This window comes from Hypanus sabinus, chromosome 2 (genome assembly GCF_030144855.1).
Source record: "Hypanus sabinus isolate sHypSab1 chromosome 2, sHypSab1.hap1, whole genome shotgun sequence".
In the NCBI taxonomy this organism is placed as follows: Eukaryota; Metazoa; Chordata; class Chondrichthyes; order Myliobatiformes; family Dasyatidae; genus Hypanus; species Hypanus sabinus.
In genome coordinates, this window is record NC_082707.1 from 155,580,150 (window position 1) to 155,604,620 (window position 24,471).

A 24,471-nucleotide genomic window follows, 5' to 3' on the forward strand; every position below is an offset into this window, starting at 1 on the left:
ATATCTCACAGTCTATAGCACCCCCAATGTGACTTCCAATAACATGATTGGAAGAGGTGCTTCTCGCAGGTCAGCAGTGATACTTAAGAAAGCTTTGCGGGCGTTTGTCGATTGTACGGGGCCTATCAGCGGCGTCAACAGAACTCTGTGAACTAAATAAAAGTACAGAAGGGAGAAGCAGAGTGGCCATCGTCGGGAGTAGGCTAGTGGCGAGAGTAGAAGCAACAGGCTTTGGCTCAAAAGAGGCTTCAGCCCAGAGGAGACATCAGCTCTGTGTAAAGCTTCTGTTAAGGTTTCCTTTTTGTGTTTTTTTCTCTCATATTGTACCATTTAAGTGGCTGTGATGCGTTCTTTGTGCTGGATGTTGGGGAACTGGGAGACCTAGAGCCTCCCCGGGAACTACAGCTGTGTGAAGTGCATCCAGCTGCAGCTCCTTGAAGATCATGTTAGGGATCTGGAGCAGCAACTGGATGACCTTTGGCTTGTATGGGAGTGTGAGGAAATAATTGGTCAAAGCTACAGGGAAGTAGTCACCCTGAAGTTGCAGGAGGCAAGTAGCTGGGGTGACTGTCAGGAGAAATGGAAATAGACAGTTAGAGCAGAACAAACCTGCGGCCATTTCCCTCAAAAATAAGTATACTGCTTTGGATATTTTTGTGGGAGATGACCTTCCGGGAGAATGCCACGGCAATCTGGTTCCAGGCACTGAGCATGTGCCCATGGTGCAGAAGGGAAAGAAAGAGAAGACGACAGCAGTAGTGATAGGGGGCTCAATAATGCGGAGAACAGGCAGGAGATTCTGTGGACGTGAACGGGACACCCAGATGGTATGTTGCCTCCCAGCCAGGGTCAGGGACATCTCAAATGGCGTCTACAACATTTTGGAGAGGGAGGGAGAGCACCCAGATGTCTTGGTACATACTGGTACCAATGAGATAGGAAAGAAAAGCAAAGAAGCCCTGGAAAGAGAATTTAGAGAGCTAGGTAGAAAGCTGAGAAGCAGGACCTCCAAGGTAGTAATTTCTGAATTGCTGCCTGTGCCACACGCCAGTGAGGGTAGAAACAGGATGATTTGGTGGGTAAATGCATGGCTGAAAGCTGGGGCGGGGGGGCAGGGCTTTAGGTTCTTGGATCATTGGGATCTCTTCTAGGGGAGGTACGGCCTGTTCAAAAGTGACCGGAAAATTGCAAATATCACTCCACTCTTTAAGAAAGGAGGAAGGCAGCAGAAAGGAAATTATAGACCAGTTAACCTGACTTCAGTGCTTGGGAAGATGTCAAGAGTCAATTGTTAAGGAGGAGGTGATGGAGTACTTGGTGATACAGGACAAGAAAGTACAAAGTCAACATGGTTTCCTTCAGGGAAAATCCTGCCTGATGAACCTGTTGAAATTATTTGAGGAGATTACAAGTAGGATAGATAAAGAGGATTTTCAGAAGGCCCCTTTCAGAAAGCCTTTGACAAGGTGCCACACATGAGGCTACTTACCAAGTTAAGAGCCCATGGTATTACAGGGAAGTTACTAATATGGTTAGAGCATTGGCTGATTGGTAGGAGGCTTCAATTGGGAATAAAAGGATCCTTTTCTGGTTGGCTGTCATTGACTAGTGGTGTCCCACAGGGGTCAGTGCTGGGACCACTCCTTTTTATGCTGTATATAAATGTTTTAGATGATGGAATAGATGACTTTGTTGCCAAGTTTGCAGATATGAAGATTGGTGGAGGGGCAGGTAGTGTTGCAGAAACAGTTAGGAAGCAGGAGGACTTAGACAGATTAGGAGAATGAGCAAGTGAGTGGCAAATGAAATACAATGTTGGAAAATGCATGGTCATGCACTTTGGTAGTAGAAATAAATGTGCAGACTATTTTCTAAACAGAGAAAATCCAGGAATCTGAGATGCAGAGGGACTTGGGAGTCCTCGTGCAGAACACCCTAAAGATTAAATTGCAGGTCGAGTCGGTGTTGAGGAAGGCAAATGTCATGTTAGCATTCATTTCAAGAGGTCAAGAATACAAGAGCAAGGATGAGATGTTGAGGCTTTATAAGGCACTGGTGAGGCCTCACCTTGAGTATTGTGAAGTTTTGAACCCCTCATCTTAAAAAAGATGTGCTGGCATTGGAGAGGGTCCAGAGAAGGTTCACAAGGATGAGTCCAGAAATGAAAGGGTTATCATACAAGGAACATTTGATGGCTCTGGGTCTGTACTCACTGGAATTCAGAAGGATAAGGGGGCGATCTCATTGAAACCTTTCGAATGTTGAAAGGCCTAAACAGAGTAGAAGTTTTCTTTAACCAAAGTTTGGTGAATTTGTGGAATTTGTTGCCATATGCAGCTGTGGAGGCCAGGTTGTTGGGTGTGTATAAGGCAGAGATTGACAGGTTCTTGATTGGGCATAGCATCAAAAATTTATAGGGAGAAGGCCGGGATCTGGGAAAGAATAAAAAAGGATCAGCCATGATTGAGTAGCGCAGCAGACTCTATGGGCCAAATAGCCTAATTCTGCTCCTATGTCTTATGGATTCAGTAGCCTAACATTATCACAAGCAAGATTAATCAATAGCGTTATTTTGAATCCTGAATGCAATTTAGCAGTACCAAATTATTAAATTTGATTTCATTACATTTATTTATTAGTTTTATTTGAGACATAAATCTTCCTGCTTCAGACTACCAAATAAATAGACTGGGCTCTGTTCATAAGTACACTATTTCATAATCCTGGAAACTTACTTCCCCACACAATTCAAATCTGAATCACACACAGAAAAGTATTAACTATTTTCACTTTGATTAAATCCAAAACTTCAAAATGGAGCTCATTGAGGGCCAGTTATAGGCCAGCTAGATAATGCAAAATATCTCTCATGGCTCTTCTTGAAAATTTAAGAGAGTCAATCCTAGGAGAAAAGCAGCATCTGGAGAATAGATTTTTACATTGGCAATTGCAGAGAGATTTCGATACAACCAGCTAATGTGGCAGAAGGGGAAGGAAGTGCCTTGGTATAATGTAGATTTCTGCACAAGTACAAATTTTGTGTATTTCTTGGAGGAATTCTTGCACAGCATCAGTAAAAAGCAGTACATACTCGCAATGGGCCTTTCACTTGGTCATCTTGGACAACTTGTGTAGAATTGTCATGCTTCAAGAGCACCTAGACAACAGAATACCAAAAGTAGATAGCATACTATAAAATATCCTTCATCAAAAGTTATTATGTTTGAAATTCAAATCAAAATTAGCTGATAAAGTTTGAAATTTCATCTAACAATAAGCCACATACCTTGACCTTTACTAGTCGCTTCACAGTTTTAATCTTTGCCTCGCAGAAGGCACCACGGTACTTGGCACTAACATCTGTACCCACTGTGAGATAGGCAGGCTCATCAGCTGCCTGTAATGCAGAAACACAAATCCAAGTTTACTGGAAAGTTAATCACAATACTTAAACATTTTTTGTATTTATTACTCTGGATTTCCAGCATCTGCAGAATTTCATGTGTTTATACTTTAACACAGGAAAGTATGTGTGGACCTCGAAAGGCAGCTGAGGTTCCCCGACCATATCGCAGCCACCACCCTGCGACCAGACATTGTCCTTGTGTCTGAGTCTACGAAGCAGGTGGCGATGCTGGAGCTGACAGTCCCATGGGAAGATCAAGGCCTTTGAAAGGAAACTATCTAAGTATGCAGGACTGGTCAGCAACTGCCAGCAGGCTGGATGGAGAGCGAGGTGTCTCCCAGTGGAAGTTGGTTGTAGGGGATTCGCAGCCCGTTCCTTAGCCAGAGCCTACAGCAATTTGGGCATCGAGGGAGAAAGGAAGAGGAGAGCCATCCGCAGTACCACTGATGCGGCAGAGAGGGCCCCAAGGTGACTGTGGCTCAAGAGTGGGGAGCCATGGAGTCATGTGTAGATAGCCATCTGGACACAAGCTGGGGTCTGATCAGCCCCAGCTGGGTCACTTGGAGAAGAGTGTATGATGTTGAAAGACCCGAAACACCCAATGATTCCAGGAACATCACTAATGATGTATCCGGAAACATCAGTAGATGTATGCACACAACTGAAAATACTTTTGCATAATTTGAAATGTGCAGAAACACGGAAGTCTGGCACACAGTTTTCTACATTTGATTCCAGATGTCAATATGCTTGAGGAAACAAGCCCCTTGTTTTCCTCTGTCATTAATTAAATCTGACCATTACAATGTTGCAAGACTTCAAGGAAATAGATAAAGGAGAAAGTAAATGCACAAGTTCTGCTTTGCTCATACAAGTGAAAGAAAATAGATTCCTAAATATTACTGACCCTAAATTAAAAAAAAACAAAATTTATTGCTCTTTTCAAAGAAGCTTGATGCCATATGCTATTTATAGTGCATGTTAAAGTTCTAGACTGCTGGAGTACATATACAGTACATGATACAATGTTTCCAGTGATCACACTGAAAGATTGAAAAACCTACAAATTAGCTTTCAAACATTTTCTGTGTTTAATTATATAGAAGTAAAAAGAAGGCCACTTTATCAAATTTTGCCTCAGATTTACATCAAGTCACAAAGTAATAATAGTTCTGCCTCTACTAAGCCTGTTACTGTGCTGTATCTCTAACTAACTTTGATTTAATGAGACACAGTTATCATAACCTCAGATGGATGCAACACTTGCTGACACTGATGTCACATGTACACAAATCAGCAGATGATGCAAGTTACTAACTAATGTGCCTTCAGGGGAGAAGAAACAAATCCAAAGTACACAATTCCCTATTCACTTATAGCTCAATAGTTATGATTAAGGTAACTACGGTATGTTCTTTGAAAATTGTATTTTCCCCTACTGCCTTATTCACACTACCTGCCTAGCGACCCCAAATTTTCAGTTAAACAGCTAATCATGTTCAACTTTCATTTCAAGCAGCTGCCACTAGTCAGAAATTTTACACAAAAACTATATTTAGATGCAAGTGAAGTTATAAAGAATCAACAGCATAAACATGCACACCAGCTCTTCACCTGTGTATAAAAAAGGGCCACTGCAAAAATCCTGCACATATTACACAGTCAATCCAAGATTACTTTATGTCTTCGACACATGCATTGTTCATTTAATTTGCATTAGCAGGGAGTTTGAGTGTATTTATTGTACAAAACTCAACTTTAAGAAGCTTCGGAGTACATTATTGGTAATTTTAAATTTCTTACATAAATGGAAAACAGTTATCACTGAAGAGCCTATTAACTCAGCATGCAATATTACTTCCCTTAGCATTCAAATTCCTTAACAAAGTGCATTTTCAATTAAGTCAACTTTTGTTTCCTGGTTAATTCAGTCATCAATTAATCGTGGCAACCACTTATTTGGGATATTATGCCACTTAATTGGGACAGGAGATTGTTACCGAACAGTTTCTAACTGGCATCAGACACATGCATTTGTGTTACCGTTAGCCGCTACACAATGCTAAGAGTGAAAATAGCACACATGTGCTTGTGTTCAAAAAAATCAATGATTTTGTCACTGACAGTTGGAGGGAAATAAGCAGTAAGACTATACAGAACAGTTTTGCTCACTGTTTTTTCAAGCTCTCAAGCTTGGAGATGCCAGAAACAGCAGGGAGTGAAAATGAAATGATTTCACTACTTCAACAGGTTAGGAACTCTTAAGTATTTGAAGGAATCGACAATCATCTTGAATGTTATAAAGAAAATGAAAATTTGGAGGTGCAATTGTCAAAACTTGTATGAAGGTAGTCCATTATCTACACTCAGTGTCTGTGCCCATTTTGTTCATTTACAGTTAATCAAAAAAACACAGCAGTGTACACTGGATAAATTCCTCCTTTGCTAACTGTACTAACATTAGGAACTAATGCACAGTATTATAATACTGTAGAAGTATTAGCTGTGTTCTGTATTTCACTTAAATACATAATCTGTTACTCAGTTAAAATCTGAACTATTTCTATGATACTTCGGCCAGTTGGAGCCGCTACTTAATTGGGCCAGAATGTATTGGTCCTGATGTGTCCCAGTTAACTGGAATCCACTGTACTTGTCATGCAGAAACACTGGTTAAATCTTAATAATTGTGGCCAGTAGTTTGAAATAAAACAACCAACGTTTAATAATCTGAACGAGTCATCCCTGATTTGCACATACATTTGCAAGAAAAAATTTGCGAACCCTTTGCAATTACTTGGTTTTCTGCATTAATTACTTATAAAATGTGGTCTGAAGGACCATGAGTATCACAGGGTCCTTCGTATTATCAATGATCCCTCCCATTCATCCCACAATCTCTTTGACACACTACCAACAGGCAAGAGGTACAGCAGCATTAGGACAAGGACTGCTAGGATGGAAAGCAGCTTCTCCCCCCAGACCATGATACTTCTGAACCCCCTGCCACCAAGAAGGTCTCACCACCCATGAAGTTCCAGTTACTTTTTAAACGTGAAGTAAATGCACTTTATGCTAAATGTCAATCTTCTGGAATACATACTATTATTTATTAATTTATTTTTGGTAATATTACTTTATGTGTTGTGCATGTAGGTTCGGAGGAGCGTTTACTAGTTTGGCAGCATACATGTATACAGCTGAATAACGAACTTGCACCTGAACTAAAGGTTATGACAAAAATCGCTGTTAACTTTGTATTATTATTCATTGTTATCTGTATGAAACATAGACTCATTGAAAACCTTCACTTCCTTTTAAAAATTGTCTTGCTTTCCCATTTTCCCCACCTGCATTTGAAAACTATCAGTATTTTGTTATTACATCTTGTACACTTTTACTATATTTAACCCAAAAATAGCTAACACTAAATTATCAAAATATCTTAGCTGTTTTGTAAATGAAAATACATCCAAGTTCCTTGAAAAATTCTTCAAGCATTTAGATAAATCAGCTATGCTTACCTTCTAGTTAAGAACCGATCTTTAGATGCTGAATGTACGCTTCTTTATTGCTTTTGCCAAAAAAGTGATAAAACATGTAATTATAACAGAATTCTCACTTTCTCTCTTCTTTAAAATAAACAGTCCTAATTAACAAGCCTAAACATCTGCTTTTAATAAATATATCACTCATAAATAAAAACAGTAAGTGAAACGTGATTGGCTGCTGCTAAATAAAAGCCATTGGATTCCTCCAGCTTAAGAAAGCAATCACCTAAAGCTCCAAAACATTCATATCCTTGAACATACATCAGTTAATGACGAAAATGAGGACTGAGATCTTTAACCGTGAACCATATCGAATTCTCACTAGCCAAATAAACTAAAGAAACCAGATACAAAATTGGAACTTTGCCGCAAAAATGACAGCTCTCTCATAAAATACTAAACCACTCAAAACAAACTGCCACAAACTAAACACCAATATATCTAATGTTCATTCCTGTATTTAACTTAATTAAACTTATTTCTTAGTTTTAGGCTTGTATTTCTCCAGTGAATTTATATAGTGATTAAATTATGACAAAAATAGATGACAAGACTCCAGAAAGTTGTACATCAACTGCCAACAAAAACATACTTGTAGCTTGGAATACAATTTTAAAAGAAAACTAAACATGCTGATCAAACACTTTATATCTCAGGTAAAATACATTACAGGAAAATCATGCTTGAATGGAACATTATGCATTAACATAATGACTGTAAATTTTACAATTGTATACATTTAAAACCGTAAACTGAAAGTACACATTACCTAAGCATGCTTAGTGTACAGGCAAACGGAAGTTATTGTTGTCAATTCAGTAAATTTCAAACCACTGTCTGCAATTGACATCAATTAAATACTGTGTTAAACGGACAACACTCAGATTTGCCTTTGTATGTGCAGATTTCAGTCATAGCCAGCACGTCAGTGGAGCTGGCTACAATTACGGGCAGATGCTGATCGATTTCAAATAAACAAAATATTCTGCTCTTGCACGCCACCTAGGATCCAAGGAGTCAGACTGTTTTCTTGATTATGGACTAAATCATTTAGTAAGCAGATGCAAAAGTAGAAACTACTAATAAGAAAACCTCAACAGAACTCCACTCTTTTCAAGAATTGTGAGCCAGAGTAAAAAATAATTCTCAGTTATATGCAACTCTGTGTGTATACATGAGGGGAGAAGATACATCGGGAGACAGAAGAGATACAGCGGGAGAGAGAGAAAGAGTGGGATAGAAAGACAGGTTATAAAATACCTTAACACACACAAAATGCTGATAAGAACTCAACAGGCCAGACAGCATGTATGGAGGAAAATGAACAGTTTACATTTCAATCCAAGATCCTTCATCAGGACTCTTCAACTGTCGGCTACAAACATCGACCATTCATTTCCCTCCATAGATACCGTCTGACTTGAATTCCTTTAGCATTTTTTGTTGTTTATCCCAATTTCCAGCATCTGCAATCTTTCATGTTAAAACTGTTACCTTTTGGTTGAAAGGTTACCTGGCTTCTCAGATAAGCACGACATAAAGGAAGAGTTTCTTCCTTCTCAATATTCATGCCAAAACCAACATCACTTCATCAGCATACTTCCCAAGAATGTCTTTGGAAATTAGGTCTACATTCAGGCAGACAGAGTTATTGGTGATGATGACAGAGAAAATAATGCAATTCTCACTCAATGATGTAGCAGAGTATTTAAAGAGTAAAATTAAAACAAGAGCAAAAGAGAACAAAATATTTGACCAGCTTTCCTTAATTCTTCTGATGTTTGAAATGTAATAGAAACCAAAATGCATTTTGATTTTTCAAAAGCTTTCAATAAAACTGAAGATTTGAGATCATTTGGGTGCTTGGAGTCCAGGGACCAACAACTGAATAAAAAACAAGCATCCACTATTTAGAAAGAAATGGATGCACAAAAAGTGACATTAAATTGTTTTGCAAGGTAAATTAATGATTATGGAGTGAGAATTTGGTGTACAGTTTCAAAATGAAACTAAAATAAATTTCAGCACAATAAGCAAAGTATTGTAGCGGTGTGCTACACGCAGCGCTAAAATTACGACACGGAGTTGGTAACTGCAGTCGAAGGAAAAAACTTTATTCCAAATCCTCAGCCTCACTTTTAAGCCTCCCTCAACCTGCCCCCCCATGGCGCAGAGGCTCCAAAGCTCTGTGCTCGCAAACCCCCGTAGGCTATCTAATTGTGAGTCGGTTCGGATGTGCCAGGAAATGGGTCGCCACAGTATCACATTTTGGCAGTATGGATAAGTTCAGGAAACCTGCATATGTACATGGACAGGGTAAAACAATGAAACTAGACATTTGTTCAAGCAAGAGCAGTGCAGATAAATAAGTCCATATAAATGTAAAAGTGGTTCTAGGATTCACTTCCATAGACACAGAAAGCAGAAGCAGACAGCTCCTGTTATATTTCATATATCCTTCCTTAAATCAAAGTTGAGATCAGTGCAATGTACATAAAAGAAATGCAACAGATAAGCTTTACAATAATGACACAAAAAAGACTAATTATCTTCAAATTAACTACTGTATCTTTAAGAGCACAATATTCTATTGACAGGGCAAAGTGCTTCAGAGGTGAATAACAAACAAATCCAAAAATGAGTGAAATGGAAAGAGTAAACTTGAACTGAAATCAAAGGCTTTATGAACCATCTTGTGGAGAAGACCTGTAAGGATAGAACGTGTAAGACGCTTTAAAAAAACACAAAAAACAGAAAAATCTACAGAGCAAAAGGAGATCCAAATTTATTGATATTAAAAAAAGTATTTCTCTTAGAAATTCTGAATTTCCTTATTTCTTTTCCAGAAGAATTTGCAAATATCAATCACCAATAAATTGAATTAGGAATTCATAAGAAACTTATTTAAGAGGGCCAAGAATATGGAAGCCACAACTATTAAATGTTTGAGGCAAACGCCACAGATATGGGGAAAGCAGTGTGCATACAAAAAGAATACAAGGTTATGTTGTTTGGAATAATCGAGGTGGAGGCAAAACCTCACATAGAACATACATGTAAGGGACAGGTGGTGCACTGACTTAACTTGAAGAAAACTAACAGCTGTATCATTCACTCTGTCTCAGGCAAATGTGATGCCTTATATCCAAATTACAATACAAACAGTTGAAGTTGCTCAAAGCCAATCGGGAGAAATATTTGTACGAATCCCTTTTGCAGTCCTTGAGATACTCTCAGCTATATGATATTATTTTGTATCTTATGGAATAATTACTATCTCAACCAGGAACTAATGCAGGATTGTAACAGAAACCAAAAGCAGGAGTTCCTGTGATGAGGAATAGTGAATTTTTCTGCATTTACTTGTGAAGATAAATATGCAATGTTTTCCCTGATTAAACTGCAACATACTCCAAAATGTAAATCAGTCTAACAACATACAGTTGCAAGAAAACATGAGTAAACCTTTTGCAATTACCTGGTTTTCCGCATTAATTACTCATAACATGTGTTCTGATCTTCATCTAAGTCACAATAATAGACAAACACAAATAAAACACAAACACTTGTACTTTTCATGTCTTTATTGAATACATTGTTTAATCACTCACAGTCCAGGCTGGGAAAAGTATGAGAACCCTTGTATTTAATAACTGGTAGATCCTCCTTTAGAAACAATAACCTCCATCAAATGTTTCCTTGCAGCTGCTGATCAGAGTTACACAACACCAAGGAGGTATTTTATACCATTCCTCTATACAAAACTGTTTCAGTTCATGCCACAGCATCTCAATTTGATTAAGGTCTGGACTCTTACTTGGCCATCCCAAAACACAAATTTTCTTCTTTTTAAACCATTCTGTTGCTGATTTACACGTGTTCCGGATCTTTGTCTCATTGCATCATACAACTTCTATTAAGCTTTAGATGACGGAACGCTACTTGACATTCTCCTGTAAAATGTCTTAATAGAATTTTGAATTCACTGTGGAGAGCAGTAGTTTCTTCCGTAGTGTCCTTCCATGAACACCATTTTGTATTTTTCTTATGAAAATAGACTTCAGCAAATTCCAGGGATTTTTGCAGGTCTCTTGTTGTTACCCTTGTGTTCTTTTTCGCCTGCTTGCACATTGCACTTCATGCTCTTGGTGTGATCTTTGCAGAATGCCCTCTCCTAACACTGAATTTCTTCCATTTGTAGCCAATTTCTCTTACTGTGGACTGGTGAACACTCAGGTCTTCAGAAATGTTTTTGGAGCTAGCTTCATGATCTCTCTACAATTCTTCTTCTAAGGCATGGTGCACACAAACAGGTCTTTCATGAGAAGAGCATGCTCTGTCAGTAACTTGACTTGTGTGTCCTTTATATAAGACAGTGTACCCCAACAACCCACACCTCCAATCTCATCTCGTTAATCAGAACACCTGACTCCAAATAGCTTTTATAGAAGGCATTACCCAGGAGGTTCACATACTTTTTTGAACCCAGACTGTGATCGTTTAAATGTAAGTGTACTCATTATTGTTGAGAAGTACAACTGTTTGCATGTTATTAATTTAGGCAGATTGTTTGTCTATTATTGTGACTTAGAAGAAGATCAGACCACATTTTATGAGTAATTAATGCAGAAAACCTGATGACTGTAAAGCGTTCACAAACTTTTTCTTGCAACTCTTGTTGTAGTGAAGATGAAAGAAATGATGTGAAGCTTGGTATTGCCAATGTACAATATCAAACCTGACTCTGCTGCTCCAAGTGAAACATTTCCTTCAAGCATTTAGGCGAAGAAACATTCTGACTCGTCCGTCAGGAACTGCAGGTATGTGATTAAAAGGAAAAAGAAATATTGCCAAAGATTGTCGGCTACATTATTACAGAAAAAAATAGAGTTGAACAAAAGTAAATACTTAAGAGAGATATATGGTTGAATAAGCCAGAGGGTTAGAGAGATCAGTCAGTGATGGATAATATATGACTTTACAAGGCAGGTCATTTGAGATTTTGGATGTGAAAATAAATGCATTGCTTGGAAAGAATGGCTTTCAAGAACGAAGATAAACATTTCTAAGTTTTAAAAAAATGTTTAATACTACAATAAGGAAGAGGATGATGGGACTGATGCATAGCAAAGTCAAGAATATGTCCAGATTTTATCAGCTGAATGTCTCTTTTTCTGCTGTTACCATTCTATGTGTTCTAGGTCAAAAAAGGAGCACATTCTTATAAGAGAAATCAAATATGGGGTGCCATCAACAACAAATTTTAAGAAGCATTATGGAGAAGCTTGGGAAATAATCTGTAATTTCTACCAACAAAAAAAAAAAGAAATTGGACAATCTGAAGTTTAGTGGGAATGGAATCAATTAAATGAAATATTCTCCAATGGTCATAATGCAAAAGAGTAAAAAGAAGAGAAATGCAGGATCGCAGCTCATTTAAGTAACTGCAGAAGACCAAAACAGACAACCTATATAATGACATCAAGTTGAAGTTTAGCGATTACAGCTCAAGGTTCAATACCATCACCCACTCAGTATTAATCAACAAGTTTCAAAACATGGGCCTCTGTAACGAGGTTCTCTTCCTCATTGGTAGACCACCATCAGTGTAAATCAGTAATGTCTCCTCCTTGCTGGCAATAAACACAAGCACACCTTAAGGATGGTGCTTAGTCCACTGCTCTACTCCCTCTACACTTGCAACTCTGTGGATAGGCACAGCTCCAACACCATCTATAAATTCGCTGATGACATCACTGTTGTTGGCGGAATCTCAGATGATGACAAGGAGGTCTACAAGAGCAAGATAAATTGGCTGACTGAGCAACAGTGCAACAACCTTGCACTCAATGTCAAGGCTAAGGAAATGATTGTGGACTTCATGAAGGATAAAGTGGGAGAACGCACCCTCAATTTCCTGTGTGTCAACATTTCAGAGAAGTTATCCTAAGCCCAGAATTGTGAAGCAATCACAAAGGTGGCTGATCAGCAGCTATACTTCAAGGTTCATATCTATTTATCACATATACATTGAAATACACAGTGAAATGCATCATTTGCATTAACATTAACGACCAACACTCCTGGTGGGTCTGGGCAGATTAATAGATAGATGGGCCAGAGGGCCAGTATCTCTGCTGTAGTGTTCTGACTTTATGACTTCTGATTTGGATCAAATCAGGCCTCCATCCCCGGCTCACCCACAGGACCTGTTGATCACTGAACAAACACCAGGCCTCAAACTTCAGAATCACCAATAAAGGGATCCCAAACACCAGGTCTGGAACTCAGTTGTCACTAACCTGCAAACCCTGGAGGTCATCGAGCATCATTCTTGAGCCCACACGGAATTCCAACTGTGGACTTGCTGACCCTGGACGATTCACCAGCCTTCATCTTCACTAGTCTGTCAGCCTGATATGCAGCCAGACATCCCGGCCCAGTCTACGGATATCCCATGTCCGTGTCGCTGACTTTCAAAAGCAGAGCGTAGACTTACAACTCTGGTCTGTCCCTAAATTCACCCACATCACTCTCATGTATATAGAAACATAGAAAAACTATAGCACAATACAGGCCCTTCGGCCCACAAAGCTGTGCCAAATATGTACTTACTTTAGAAATTACCTAGGGTTACCCATAGCCCTCTATTTTTCTAAGCTCCATGTACCTCTCCAGGAGTCTCTTAAAAGACCCTACCATATTCGCCTCCACCACTGCCGCCAGCAGCCCACTCCACGCACTCACCACCCTCTGCGTGGAAGAAACTTACCCCTGACATCTCCTCTGTACTTACTTCCAAGCACCTTAAAACTGTGCCCTCTTGTGTTAGCCATTTCAGCCGTGGGAACAAGCCTCTGACTATCCACAAGATCAATGCCTCTTATTATCTTATACACCTCTATCAGGTCACCTCTCATCCTCCGTCACTCCAAGGAGAAAAGGCCAAGTTCACTCAACCTATTCTCATAAGGCATGCCCCCAATTCAGACAACATTCTTGTAAATCTCCTCTGCACCCTTTCTATAATTTCCATATCCTTCCTTTAGTGAGGAGATCAGACTCTCCTTGCCAGAGGCTCAGCAATCTCCTCCCTCACCTCCCACAGTAGCCAAGGGTACATCTCATCCAGTCCCGGAGACTTATCCAACCCGAGAGACTTATCCAACTTGATGCTTTCCAAAAGCTCCAGCACATCCTCCTTCTTAATGTCTATATGCTCAAGCTTTTCAATCCATCCCTACAAGTGCCAAGATCCTTTTCCGTAGTAAATACTGAAGCAAAGTATTCATCAAATATCTCTGCCATCTTCTCCAGTTCCATACACACTTTTCTACTGTCACACTTGATTGGTCCTATTCTCTAACGCCTCTTCCTCTTGCTCTTCACATACTTGTAGAATGCCCTGGGGTTTTCCTTTATCCTGCCCGCCAAGGCCTTCTCACACCCCCTTCTGGCTCTCCTAATTTCTTTTTTAAGCTCCTTCCTGCTGGCCTTATAATCTTCTAGATCTCTATTATTACCTGCTTTTTTTGAACATTTTGTAAGCTTTTCTTTTCTTCTTAACTAGATTTTCAACAGCCTTTGTACACCATTGTTCCTGTACCCTACCATTCTTCCCATCTCATTGAAATGTACCTATGCAGAACACCACACAAACATCCCCTGAACATTTGCCACACTTCTGCCATACATTTCCTAGAACATCTGTTCCCAATTTATGCTTCCAAGTTCCTGACTGATAGCCTCATATTTCTCCTTATTCCAATTAAACGTTTCCCTAACTTGTCTGTTCCTATCCCTCTCCAATGCCATGGTAAAGGAGACAGAATTGTGATCACTATGTCCAAAATGCTCTCCCAATAAGAGACATGACACCTGACCAGGTTCATTTCCCAATATCACATCAAGTACAGCCTCTCTTCTTGTAGGCTTATCTACATATTGTGTCAGGAAACCTTCCTGAACATACCTAACAAATTCCACCCCATCTAAACCCCTCGCTCCAGGGACATGCCAATCAATATTTGGGAAATTAAAATCTCCCACCACGACAACCCTGTTATTATTACACCTTTCCAGAACCTGTCTCCCTATGTGCTCCTCGACGTCCCTGTTACTATTGACTGGTCTATTATAAACACCCAGTAGGGTTATTGACCCCTTCCTGTTTTTAACTTCCACCCAGAGACTCAGTAGACAATCCCTCCATGACTTCCTCCTTTTCTGCAGATGTGACACTATCTCTGATCAGCAGTGCCACACCCCCACCTCTATTCCCTCCTCCCCTGTCCTTTCTGAAACATCTAAAGCCAGGCACTCTAGGTAACTATTCCTGCCCATGAGCCATCCAAATCTCTGTAATGGCCACAACATCATAGCTCCAAGTACTGATCCACACTCTAAGCTCATCCGCTTTGTTCATAATACTCCTTGCATTAAAACAGACACACCTCAAACCACTGGTCTGAACGCATCCCTTCTCTATCACCTACCTATCCTCCTTCTCGCACTGTCTCCAATCTTTCTCTATTTGAGAGCCAACAGCCCCTTCCTCCATGTCTTCAATTCAGTTTCCACCCCCCAGCAACTCTAGTTCAAACTCTCCCCGATAGCATTAGCAAACCTCCCTGCCAGGATATTGGTTCCCCTGGGATTCAAGTGCAACCCCCGTCTTTTTTGTACAGGTCATGCCTGTCCCAAAACAGTTCCCAATAATCTAGAAATCTGAATCCCCACCCCCCCTCCAATCCCTCAGCCATGCATTTATCCTCTTCAAAAGACAGTGCAGCAAGGAGACAGCTTCCGTCATTGAGGATATTCACCACCCAGGGGGGACCCTCTGCTTATAGACCCATACTCAACATTTCAGGAACAGTTTCCTCCCCTCCGCCATCAGATATCTGAATGGTCAATGAACCCACGAATCCAACCTCACTATTTCTCTTTCACTCTATTTATATTTACATTGAAACTTAATAGTAATTATTCATGTTTTCTCTATACTTCTGCCCAAATACAATAAATTTCATGACATATGTCAGCGATAATAAACCTTATTCAGATTCTGAACTTTACTTAGGGGCAGAGGAAGATTAAAATACCTAATAATGGAGGAATAAAAAAATTAGTTTACCTTTGGGTGGCAGGTGGAGATACGTCTCTAGCTGAGGTATCAGTCACCCGTGGGTGAGGTGCAGCACCTGCTTAGCCGCCCGATCCCCCCTCCCCAATCAGGGTCACCTTAAGCCATAGGGCAGGAGGAGCAGGTAGATGGTTGTATGAGCAGCTGGTGCACATCACAAGTCCTGGTTATGAGACGACTGATGCCAGCAGGCAAGCTCTGAAGAGTATTGATAATTGCCCAGAAGGCGGCAATGGCAAACGACTTCTGTAGAAAAATATGCCAAGTACTATCATGGTCGTGGGACCATGATTGCCCACATCATGACACAGCATATAATGAACATAATGATGATGGTTTACCTTTAGCTAGCCCAGAACACGATAATGTATGCCTTGAAAATGGAAAAAATACACTTTTTTTAAAAACAATTAAATTCCAAATTTACAATTGCATGTCCAAACTATAGATCTCTGAGCTCCAATTAGATTCTGTTGTAATATTAGCAATTCTGAAGCTTATCATATATCTTTCATACAACTGCACCAACATATTCAGTTATGTACAAAACTTATCCTTCATATTTTGATACATCTCCGTTCACATACTACATAATCTCTCTCTGCCAGTTTATTCACCCTGCAACTCTAAGCCACCAAATCTGAATTTCATGTAAGCTGCCATTTTATAAAAACATTTATCAAAATAATAGCTTCAAGCAAATAGAAAGGGTTGAAAATTTTTTTAAAACATTAATTGCAGTACATCTTAAAAGCTTATTACACTATAAAATAAACCAAGAAGCAGGCTATACCAAAGGACTGTGAACTACTGTTGCTAAACATTGAACCACAAATCTGAACAACAAAATACGTTTTGACTACACTCTTGAAGTTTAATTAACGTGCATGTAAGAATATAGTAAGCCAACAATATTCATCACACACATATTAGTAGCCTTAAAATGCTGCATTGAATCTTTCTATTATTATTAAGTGAAGTAAATACTACAAGTATGGGAACAACAACAAAAAAAAATCAGATAAATCATAACAAAGGTATTTCTTACATAAACACAAGAAATCCTGCAGATGCTGGAAACCTAAAGCACCATAAACAAAATGCTGGAGGAACTCAAAAGGTCAGGAAGTATCAATGGAAATGAAAAACCAACTTTTCTTCTGAGACCCCTTTGCAGGATGGGAAAGGAAGGAGGAAGACCCCTTTCCAGGAAGGGAAAAGGTGGAGTAAGACAACACTTCACATGCAAATCTGTTGGGGTTGCCAATTGCATCAGATGCCCCTGGTGCAGCCTCCTCTACATTGGTGAGATCCGTTATAAACTGGGTGACCACTTTGTCAAGCACTTATACCAAAAGCAGAATCTCCCTGTAGCCAACCATTTTATTTTCTATTCCTATTCTGACATGTCGGTCCATGGCCCCTTGTGCAACGATGAGGCCACTCTCAATGTGGAAGAACACCACCTCATATTCTGTCTGGGTAGCCTTCAACCTTCTAGAACGAACACTGGTTTCTCCTTCCAGTAAAATTTATTTCTCTCCATCTTCCCTCTTCTCCTCTTCCTATCATCTCCCCATGGTGCCCTTCCTTTTTCCTATGGTCCACTCTTCTATCAGGTTCCTTCCTCTCCAGCTCTACCTTTCCCACACACCAGGCTTCACTTATTACTGTCTAGCTATCTTCCTTCCCCTCATCCCCACCTGTTTATCCAGCATTTTGTTTGTATTGCTTTCTCTTACATATTCTGGAGAGATCTAACAACATCTGAGTATGAATAAAATGACCATTTCCATGCATCAAAGAATGACTTTTAAAACTGGGTTAAAACTGACTCAAATTGTCTTAACAGATCACTACATTGATAGCAATAATTGTACATAACTTAATTTTCACTAGCTCAAGTAAACATTAAAGTTATGTATTTATGCTGGAAAATGTGCACGATCAGATTGGCCCACTTTCCCAATGCAGTGTCAATTGTGGGGAGAAAAAAATTTCAAGTTAAGAAAAATACTTGCATTATCCATCCCTGAACTTTGTCCTTCAGCTATCAACAGTACTGATTTTCAAAACATTCACAGCTTATATTTAACTTTCATTTCAAAAATAATATGGTGGACAGTTTTAAACATGTAAGGTTCTAGTGTAGAGGCAGAACCTTTAACCTATCATGGCCTAGTGATAGTACCTTTCAAATAACTCATCTCAAAATTAACTTTCATGATTGTAGCCATGAATGTTTTAATCATACTAATAATGTTACCAAAGATTGTTTCTATTCCAGTTTTCTGAGAATGCCTGAATTTAGGACTTAACTTGTTACTTAATTCTTCTATACAAAAAGTTGACTTATGCCTATAACAAGCTATGTCAATATATGCACTTATATCAAACAGCTTGAGAATTTATTATGCCAAATGCTTTTTAAATACAGAACTCAATGGGCTGCATTTCAGTTCTGTAGAATCTTTTCCTTCTGACTTTGGGCAAATACTTCGGTCACAGTTCATCTGCAAATCACTGAGCCATTGCCATCACATATGACTATGAAAGAAAAATGTTTTACAATCATATACAAAGCTATTAGGAAAATGAGCGAGTTGGTAAGTTTACAGATGACATGAAGAATGTTGGAGCTGTGGTACATTAGGTGGAAAAATTGCAGATGGGGTTTAACCTGACCTAATAGAACATGTAACACTTTGGCAGATCAAATGTAACGGGACAGTACATTGCTAATGGCAGGACTCTTAACAGTGTTGAGGTGCACAGGGATATTGTGATTCAAGTCCATAGCTTCCTGAAATTTGGTTAGGGTGGTAAAGGTGTATTGTAATGCTTACCTTTAGTCAATGAATTGAGTACAAGAGCCAGGAAGTAATAATACAACTTTATATAAACTCTACCGATGCCACATCTGGAGTATTGCATTCAGTTCTGGTTGTCCCATTATAGGAAGGATATTGGGGCTTTGGAGAGGTGTTTAACAGGATGCCGTCTAGATTAGAAGCATGTATTATAAGGAGAGGCAAGAAAGACTTTCTCTGGAGCAATGGAGGTTGAAGGGAGATCTGTTAGAAAGTTATAAGATCATAAAAAGTATGTGGTATAGTATTTTTACCCCACTGTTGACATTATTACCAGAGAGCTTGCATTTAAGCTGAGAAGGGACAAGTTCAAAGATGTATGGGGCAAGTTTTCTTTTACACAGAGAATGCACTGCCACAGGTGCTGATGGAAGCAAATACAACAAAGGCAGTCAAGAGGCCCTTGGCTAGGCAGATAAGTGTGCAGGAAATGGAATGATATGGACATTGTGTGGGCAGAGTGATTAGTTTAGTTGGGCATCTGATTACTAATTTAATTTGTTCTGCATAATATTGTGGGCTGAAAGGCCTGTTCTTTGCTATAATGTTCTATCTTCTATTAATTATTGAACAAATCTGGACAAATGCACTCTCAAAGATGTCTGTAATTTTCTGTCAGTCATCCAAGATATTTCCAAAAAATTCTCAACTCCTTCACTGGGATCTGCCATGAACTTTACCAGAAACTCAAATAAAAAATCTGAAGTAATTTACTGGAGGTTAAAACACAGAAATTATTTTAGAACCTCAGTGCATGTTCACAATAACATGAGATATTCTAATCATATCAAATTATTTTATTATAGTTTGTTAATCCAACAAGTTGTTTAATTATTACATGAAAGAAAATGCGCAATCATCTTTTGAGAAAAGCAACAGAAAATAGGTCTTAAAATAAATCACTCTACTCAAATGGACTCATCTTAACAGAAGTTGCTTTTGTTATTGCTGAAAACTGGATGACATTTCACAATGTCCTTATACTATAGATCCAGGAACAATTATGACATAAGAAATAAGCACAGAAATTCTGGAAATACTATCTTAAAGCACTTGTGTGAAGGAACACAGACCTAATATAGTTTTAGTCAATGGCATGGTTTTTGCAAATATGAGAGGTGTTGCCTTTACAATGTTGGTAAAATGTTTTTTTTTAAAACAAATGTCTCCTTTTGGTTTTTTTTTAACTGATTCATCAGATTCTATCTCATGCAGAAGTTGATAAAATACCAATTAAACTCAGATCTGTCAATTGGATTTAAAACAAAGACCTAAAATTTTCCCCCTCCCATTATACATTACCAGCACTTGTTATCTTAACTTTTATATTCTAGCTCATTACAACTGCTCTACCTTATGCAAAAACAGACTTACATAAAAGTAACTTGGTGTCCAAATATTCTATTAAGAACTATCACTGCGGCACTAACCCCAGAGTTAACTGTACCTGCATAACCTGGGATTATCTACTAAATCAACTTGTGGATTTCTGAAGGTAGTTTTTAAACTAAAGCTGTGTGATATGTGTGGGGCAACACGCACAAAATGCTGGTAGAACTCAGCAAATTTTGAGTGTGTTGCTCTTGATTTCCAGCATCTGCAGAATTTATGTTTATGTCTATGGTCTTTATGGCAACAAAATAAACCTATTTTCCACATTAATTTTAAAACAATTACCGATCTACTGCTAATATTTCATTTAACACCATGAGGGAGTCGTCGGTCTCTAATGGAAGGAAATTAATAATTAAGTAAATTTTCCAGGGAATGTTAAGTTTGCATTTGCCATGCTTTCTGACATGTATCCAGCCCGATAATTTTACTTTATCCTCTTCTTGCAAGATAGTTCACAAACTTTTAATTCCAAAAATAGCACAAAAGCTTCCATAGATAAGACTTCCCATCATTCCATTTCTAAATAAACATTTCAATAATAAACCTCAAACTCTTCTATTTATTCTGTCATAAATCAGTGCCTCAGACACAACTAATTATACTTGTAAACAAAGACAAAGTGAATTGTCACTACTACAATTTGTGCTTCCTTGAAACAAAATCAGCAAAAGCCAAATGAACAGCATTTTGTCAGCTGGGCTACATCATCTAATTTTATGAAATATACCATTCATTCTTTTTATAATAAAAATACAAGATGTCTTAGAGCTTAAGTTAAACAGAAAAGGCCTTCCCATGAGCTGATGACAATTAGGTAAAATCTGAAAGATACAGTTAGCTTCAGTGAAATTCCATCATCATTCTAAAACGGAATAGAGCTTTCTGTGAAAAATATCACCTGTCAAATTTGGAAGCAATCGAATCTTGAGGTCCGAAGGTCGCAAGAATACTTACTGGTATCACCCTAGCAGCTGCAAAATACTTAATAGTAACCATACACTTGGGCCAGCAAATTCAATTACATTTGCCAATTAAATTCAGCGTGTCCTCATCAACCCTTACCAATTTCTAATTGATGCACGATAGACAGCAACTTAACAGCTCGGTATGGCAACAGTTCTGCACATGACCACAAGAAAATACAGAGAGTTGTGGACACAGTTCAGCACATCACGGAATCCAACCTCCCCTTCATGTCTATATTTCTTGATGCCTCAGCAAAGCAACCAGAATAGTCAAAGACCACTCTAGACACTTACTCTTCTCCTCCTTCCAGCATGCAGAAGATACTAAACCCTGAAAGCACGCACCACCAGGCTTAAGCTCAGCTTTTACCCCACTATTATAAACTATTAAATGGCTCTCTACTATGATAAAAAAAAGTTCTTGATCTCACAATTTACCTTCCTATGATCCTGTAACTTATTGCCTTCTCGCACTTCACTTTCCCTGTAGCTGTTACACCTTATTATGCATTGTTTTACCTTGTTCTACCTCAATGCAGGGTGTAATGTATTGATCTATATTAACAGCAAGCAAGTCAAGCTTTTCACTATATCTTGGTACAAGTGACAGTAATGAAACAATTCCAATCCCAAAAATCTCACACCTTTTCTAGTGTCCACCACAAAGAGTTTTTAACCAAGACATACAATCAGTGTAGGAAACAGTGTCATGTTGTAAACAGAGGGACCTACAAACAACATTGCAAGAGATTCTGTTTCTGTAACAATGAGAGATAACTGACATAATATTGACCTTGCTTTGAGGAGTGTTCTATGATCTGAGAAGGTGGTTCATTTAACTATAAGACAGCATCTCAGCGATAACTCATCCAATATGGCACCAAATAGCTGAATGCTAAGAATAGAATTTGAAAATAAATCTTCTGACTTAATGAAAACAGTACCAGACTGACCCACAGATAACAAGAAGATTGAGTAGAAATTAATAAAGCATTCATAGTTCAAAGTCAATTTCTTCTATCTTCCAAAGTAAAAGCTTCCTTTTTATATATCATGCTAAATCAAGGAGCCATCTTCCTGGGAAATGTAGAAAGTTCAATTATTAAAGAAAAAGCATGTACATTCACCCTGTGTGTTGATCAATATTTATCCCGTAAACACTGCTATTAAACTGTATAAGACAAGAATTCTTGAAATACTTAACAAGTTAGGCAGCACCTGAGGAAAGAGAAACACGGTTAACATTTCAAGTCAATGATCTTCCATTATAACAATTCTGAATGACACCACCATTTGTTGAATTATAATACAACTTTAAACTTAGCAAAACAAAAATCCAATTCCAAAGAACAGGACAAATGGCCAGTTCAAAATTACTTTTAGGTGACTGGAAAGCATTTGGATTCAGTTACCTGTTCAACTGTTACTCTGCAAACGCAGATTAGGAAAAAATTAAAAATAGAATAAATTCTTTCCAGAAACATGACAAGATCGTTTAAAAGACACCAGCGGTTCCCAATTTACGAATAAACTTGAAAGATTCTCAACAAAATTTCTCAATTCTTCTCTTACCTTTTCCTCTTTCACTTTATCTAAGTTTATTAGATTTTCTTTCTTGTTCTGAGATGCTTTTGTAAGTTTCACTAAGTGTACTTGAGTTGGTTTGTTATTGGGTATGGTCAATATTCATTTTGAAATCTTTGACAAAGCTCAAACATTTGCCCTACTGTTAGTACAATTTGGTTCATCCCATGGTTAAATGCAAAATAAAGAATATTAATCAGCATAAGACATTCCAACATTATACTCTGGACAAAAATGGTCAGCATACATCTGTTCGTCAAAAATGAAACAGTCAACAAGTAATGGAGTCAATGCAAACAACTTGCCTTCATTTTCGGGTGTCCTGTTCACTTGGGTCCTTCCAGCTCGAAGTGGTGATCACTGCAGTTAAGACAAGGATATGATCTTAACTCGTTTGGTACGATTAAATCTATAAAAACTAAAAGTACAGGAATAAGGTTCTAATGTAAATAACATTTTGCCCTCCCCATCCCCCGCTCACCTCGACCTCCACTACTCGTCCCAAGAAGGCGAAGCTACGAAGTTCACATCCTTGAAATTATTTTACAATCTAATTATAGATCAATGAAGATACAATTAAAAAGGAGAGTGGACTTGGAGGACAATTTAACTGCCCCTTCCCGCTTGCTCCTCCATCCTGTGTCACGTCGCCATTGCTCTCTCGCTTTCTGCACCATGTCAGTTCAACAAGCTCGGATCCTGTAGTACAATTATGGAGGTGTCCCGGCAAATCAGTCGCCTTCTCCGCTCATAGATCGACAACGAAACGCGCCCTCCCCCTCCAGCACCCTCCCTCCGAACAGAAATCGCTCATTTTGCGCGACTTTTCGTTTGCTTTTCGTTCGAAGCGATTATAGAAGCGTACCATCTGGGGAAGAGCAAGTGAGGCCAGTACTTTAAAACAGGTCGATGGGAAACAGTGGCGAAGTTAAAAAGAGGATTGCAACCTCGGACCGCCTTTCAAGCCCGTCCCCCCTCACGTATAAAGGCGCTTTAACAAAAATCGCGACGATCGAGGTTTCACACATAAATAAAATAAAATCAAGGAACCTCCGCAAACGTACAAGTCACCTTTCTAATGTCCCAACAGAATAAAACCGTGGTTTTCAATTGAACTGCAGGTCTAAGGGGAGCAAGAAAATGCGTGAACAGGCGAGTACGAGAAGTCGGAGCTGACTGCCATTCAATGCCCACCTACGTTCACTTTAAACCGAGAGAAGGGGGAAAGGGCTCCAGTGAATTCACCTCAGCTCCGGAACCGGGAACCAAACCCCCACCCGCAACGCGAAATCTAACAGATGGAGTTTTGTTTTTGCTCCAATACTACAGAAGTAAGGGCTGATAGGGAGATCGGGGAGCTACATACTCACACACGTCCACCGCTAACGTCCACTTCCCTAGGTCCCAGCGAAAACCGAAATAACAAGCTGTTGAGCGAGCCTGCCCTTCTCGAACTCCCATTGGCTGAATGTTGAGCAAGGCGACCGCACAGCTCACTAATTGGCTGCACGGTCACATGGAAACGGGTCCGAGCGGCGGCTCGGGCCCAGGGTGC

The 24,471-nt window shown here is 39.0% G+C and overlaps 1 protein-coding gene across 6 annotated transcripts in view; it reads right to left on the reverse strand.

Moving 5' to 3' along the window:
* The window catches only part of arid4a (AT-rich interactive domain 4A), a 117,754-nt gene extending 93,380 nt beyond the window's left edge, over positions 1-24,374 (reverse strand). The window contains exons 1-5 of one of the 6 annotated variants that reach the window (XM_059957248.1): positions 24,283-24,307; positions 23,398-23,466; positions 23,218-23,276; positions 3,287-3,393; positions 3,092-3,157 (exon numbers count right to left, since the gene is read on the reverse strand). In XM_059957248.1, coding sequence (XP_059813231.1) covers positions 3,092-3,157; positions 3,287-3,393; positions 23,218-23,227 — 183 coding nt within the window. In that variant the 5' untranslated portion in view covers positions 23,228-23,276; positions 23,398-23,466; positions 24,283-24,307. Of the gene's footprint in view, positions 1-3,091; positions 3,158-3,286; positions 3,398-13,259; positions 15,706-23,217; positions 23,294-23,397; positions 23,467-24,282 lie in introns of those variants that run through there. The other 5 variants (XM_059957241.1, XM_059957254.1, XM_059957264.1 and 2 more) reach the window with 5 other exon arrangements.
* Positions 24,375-24,471: the final 97 nt, after the last annotated feature.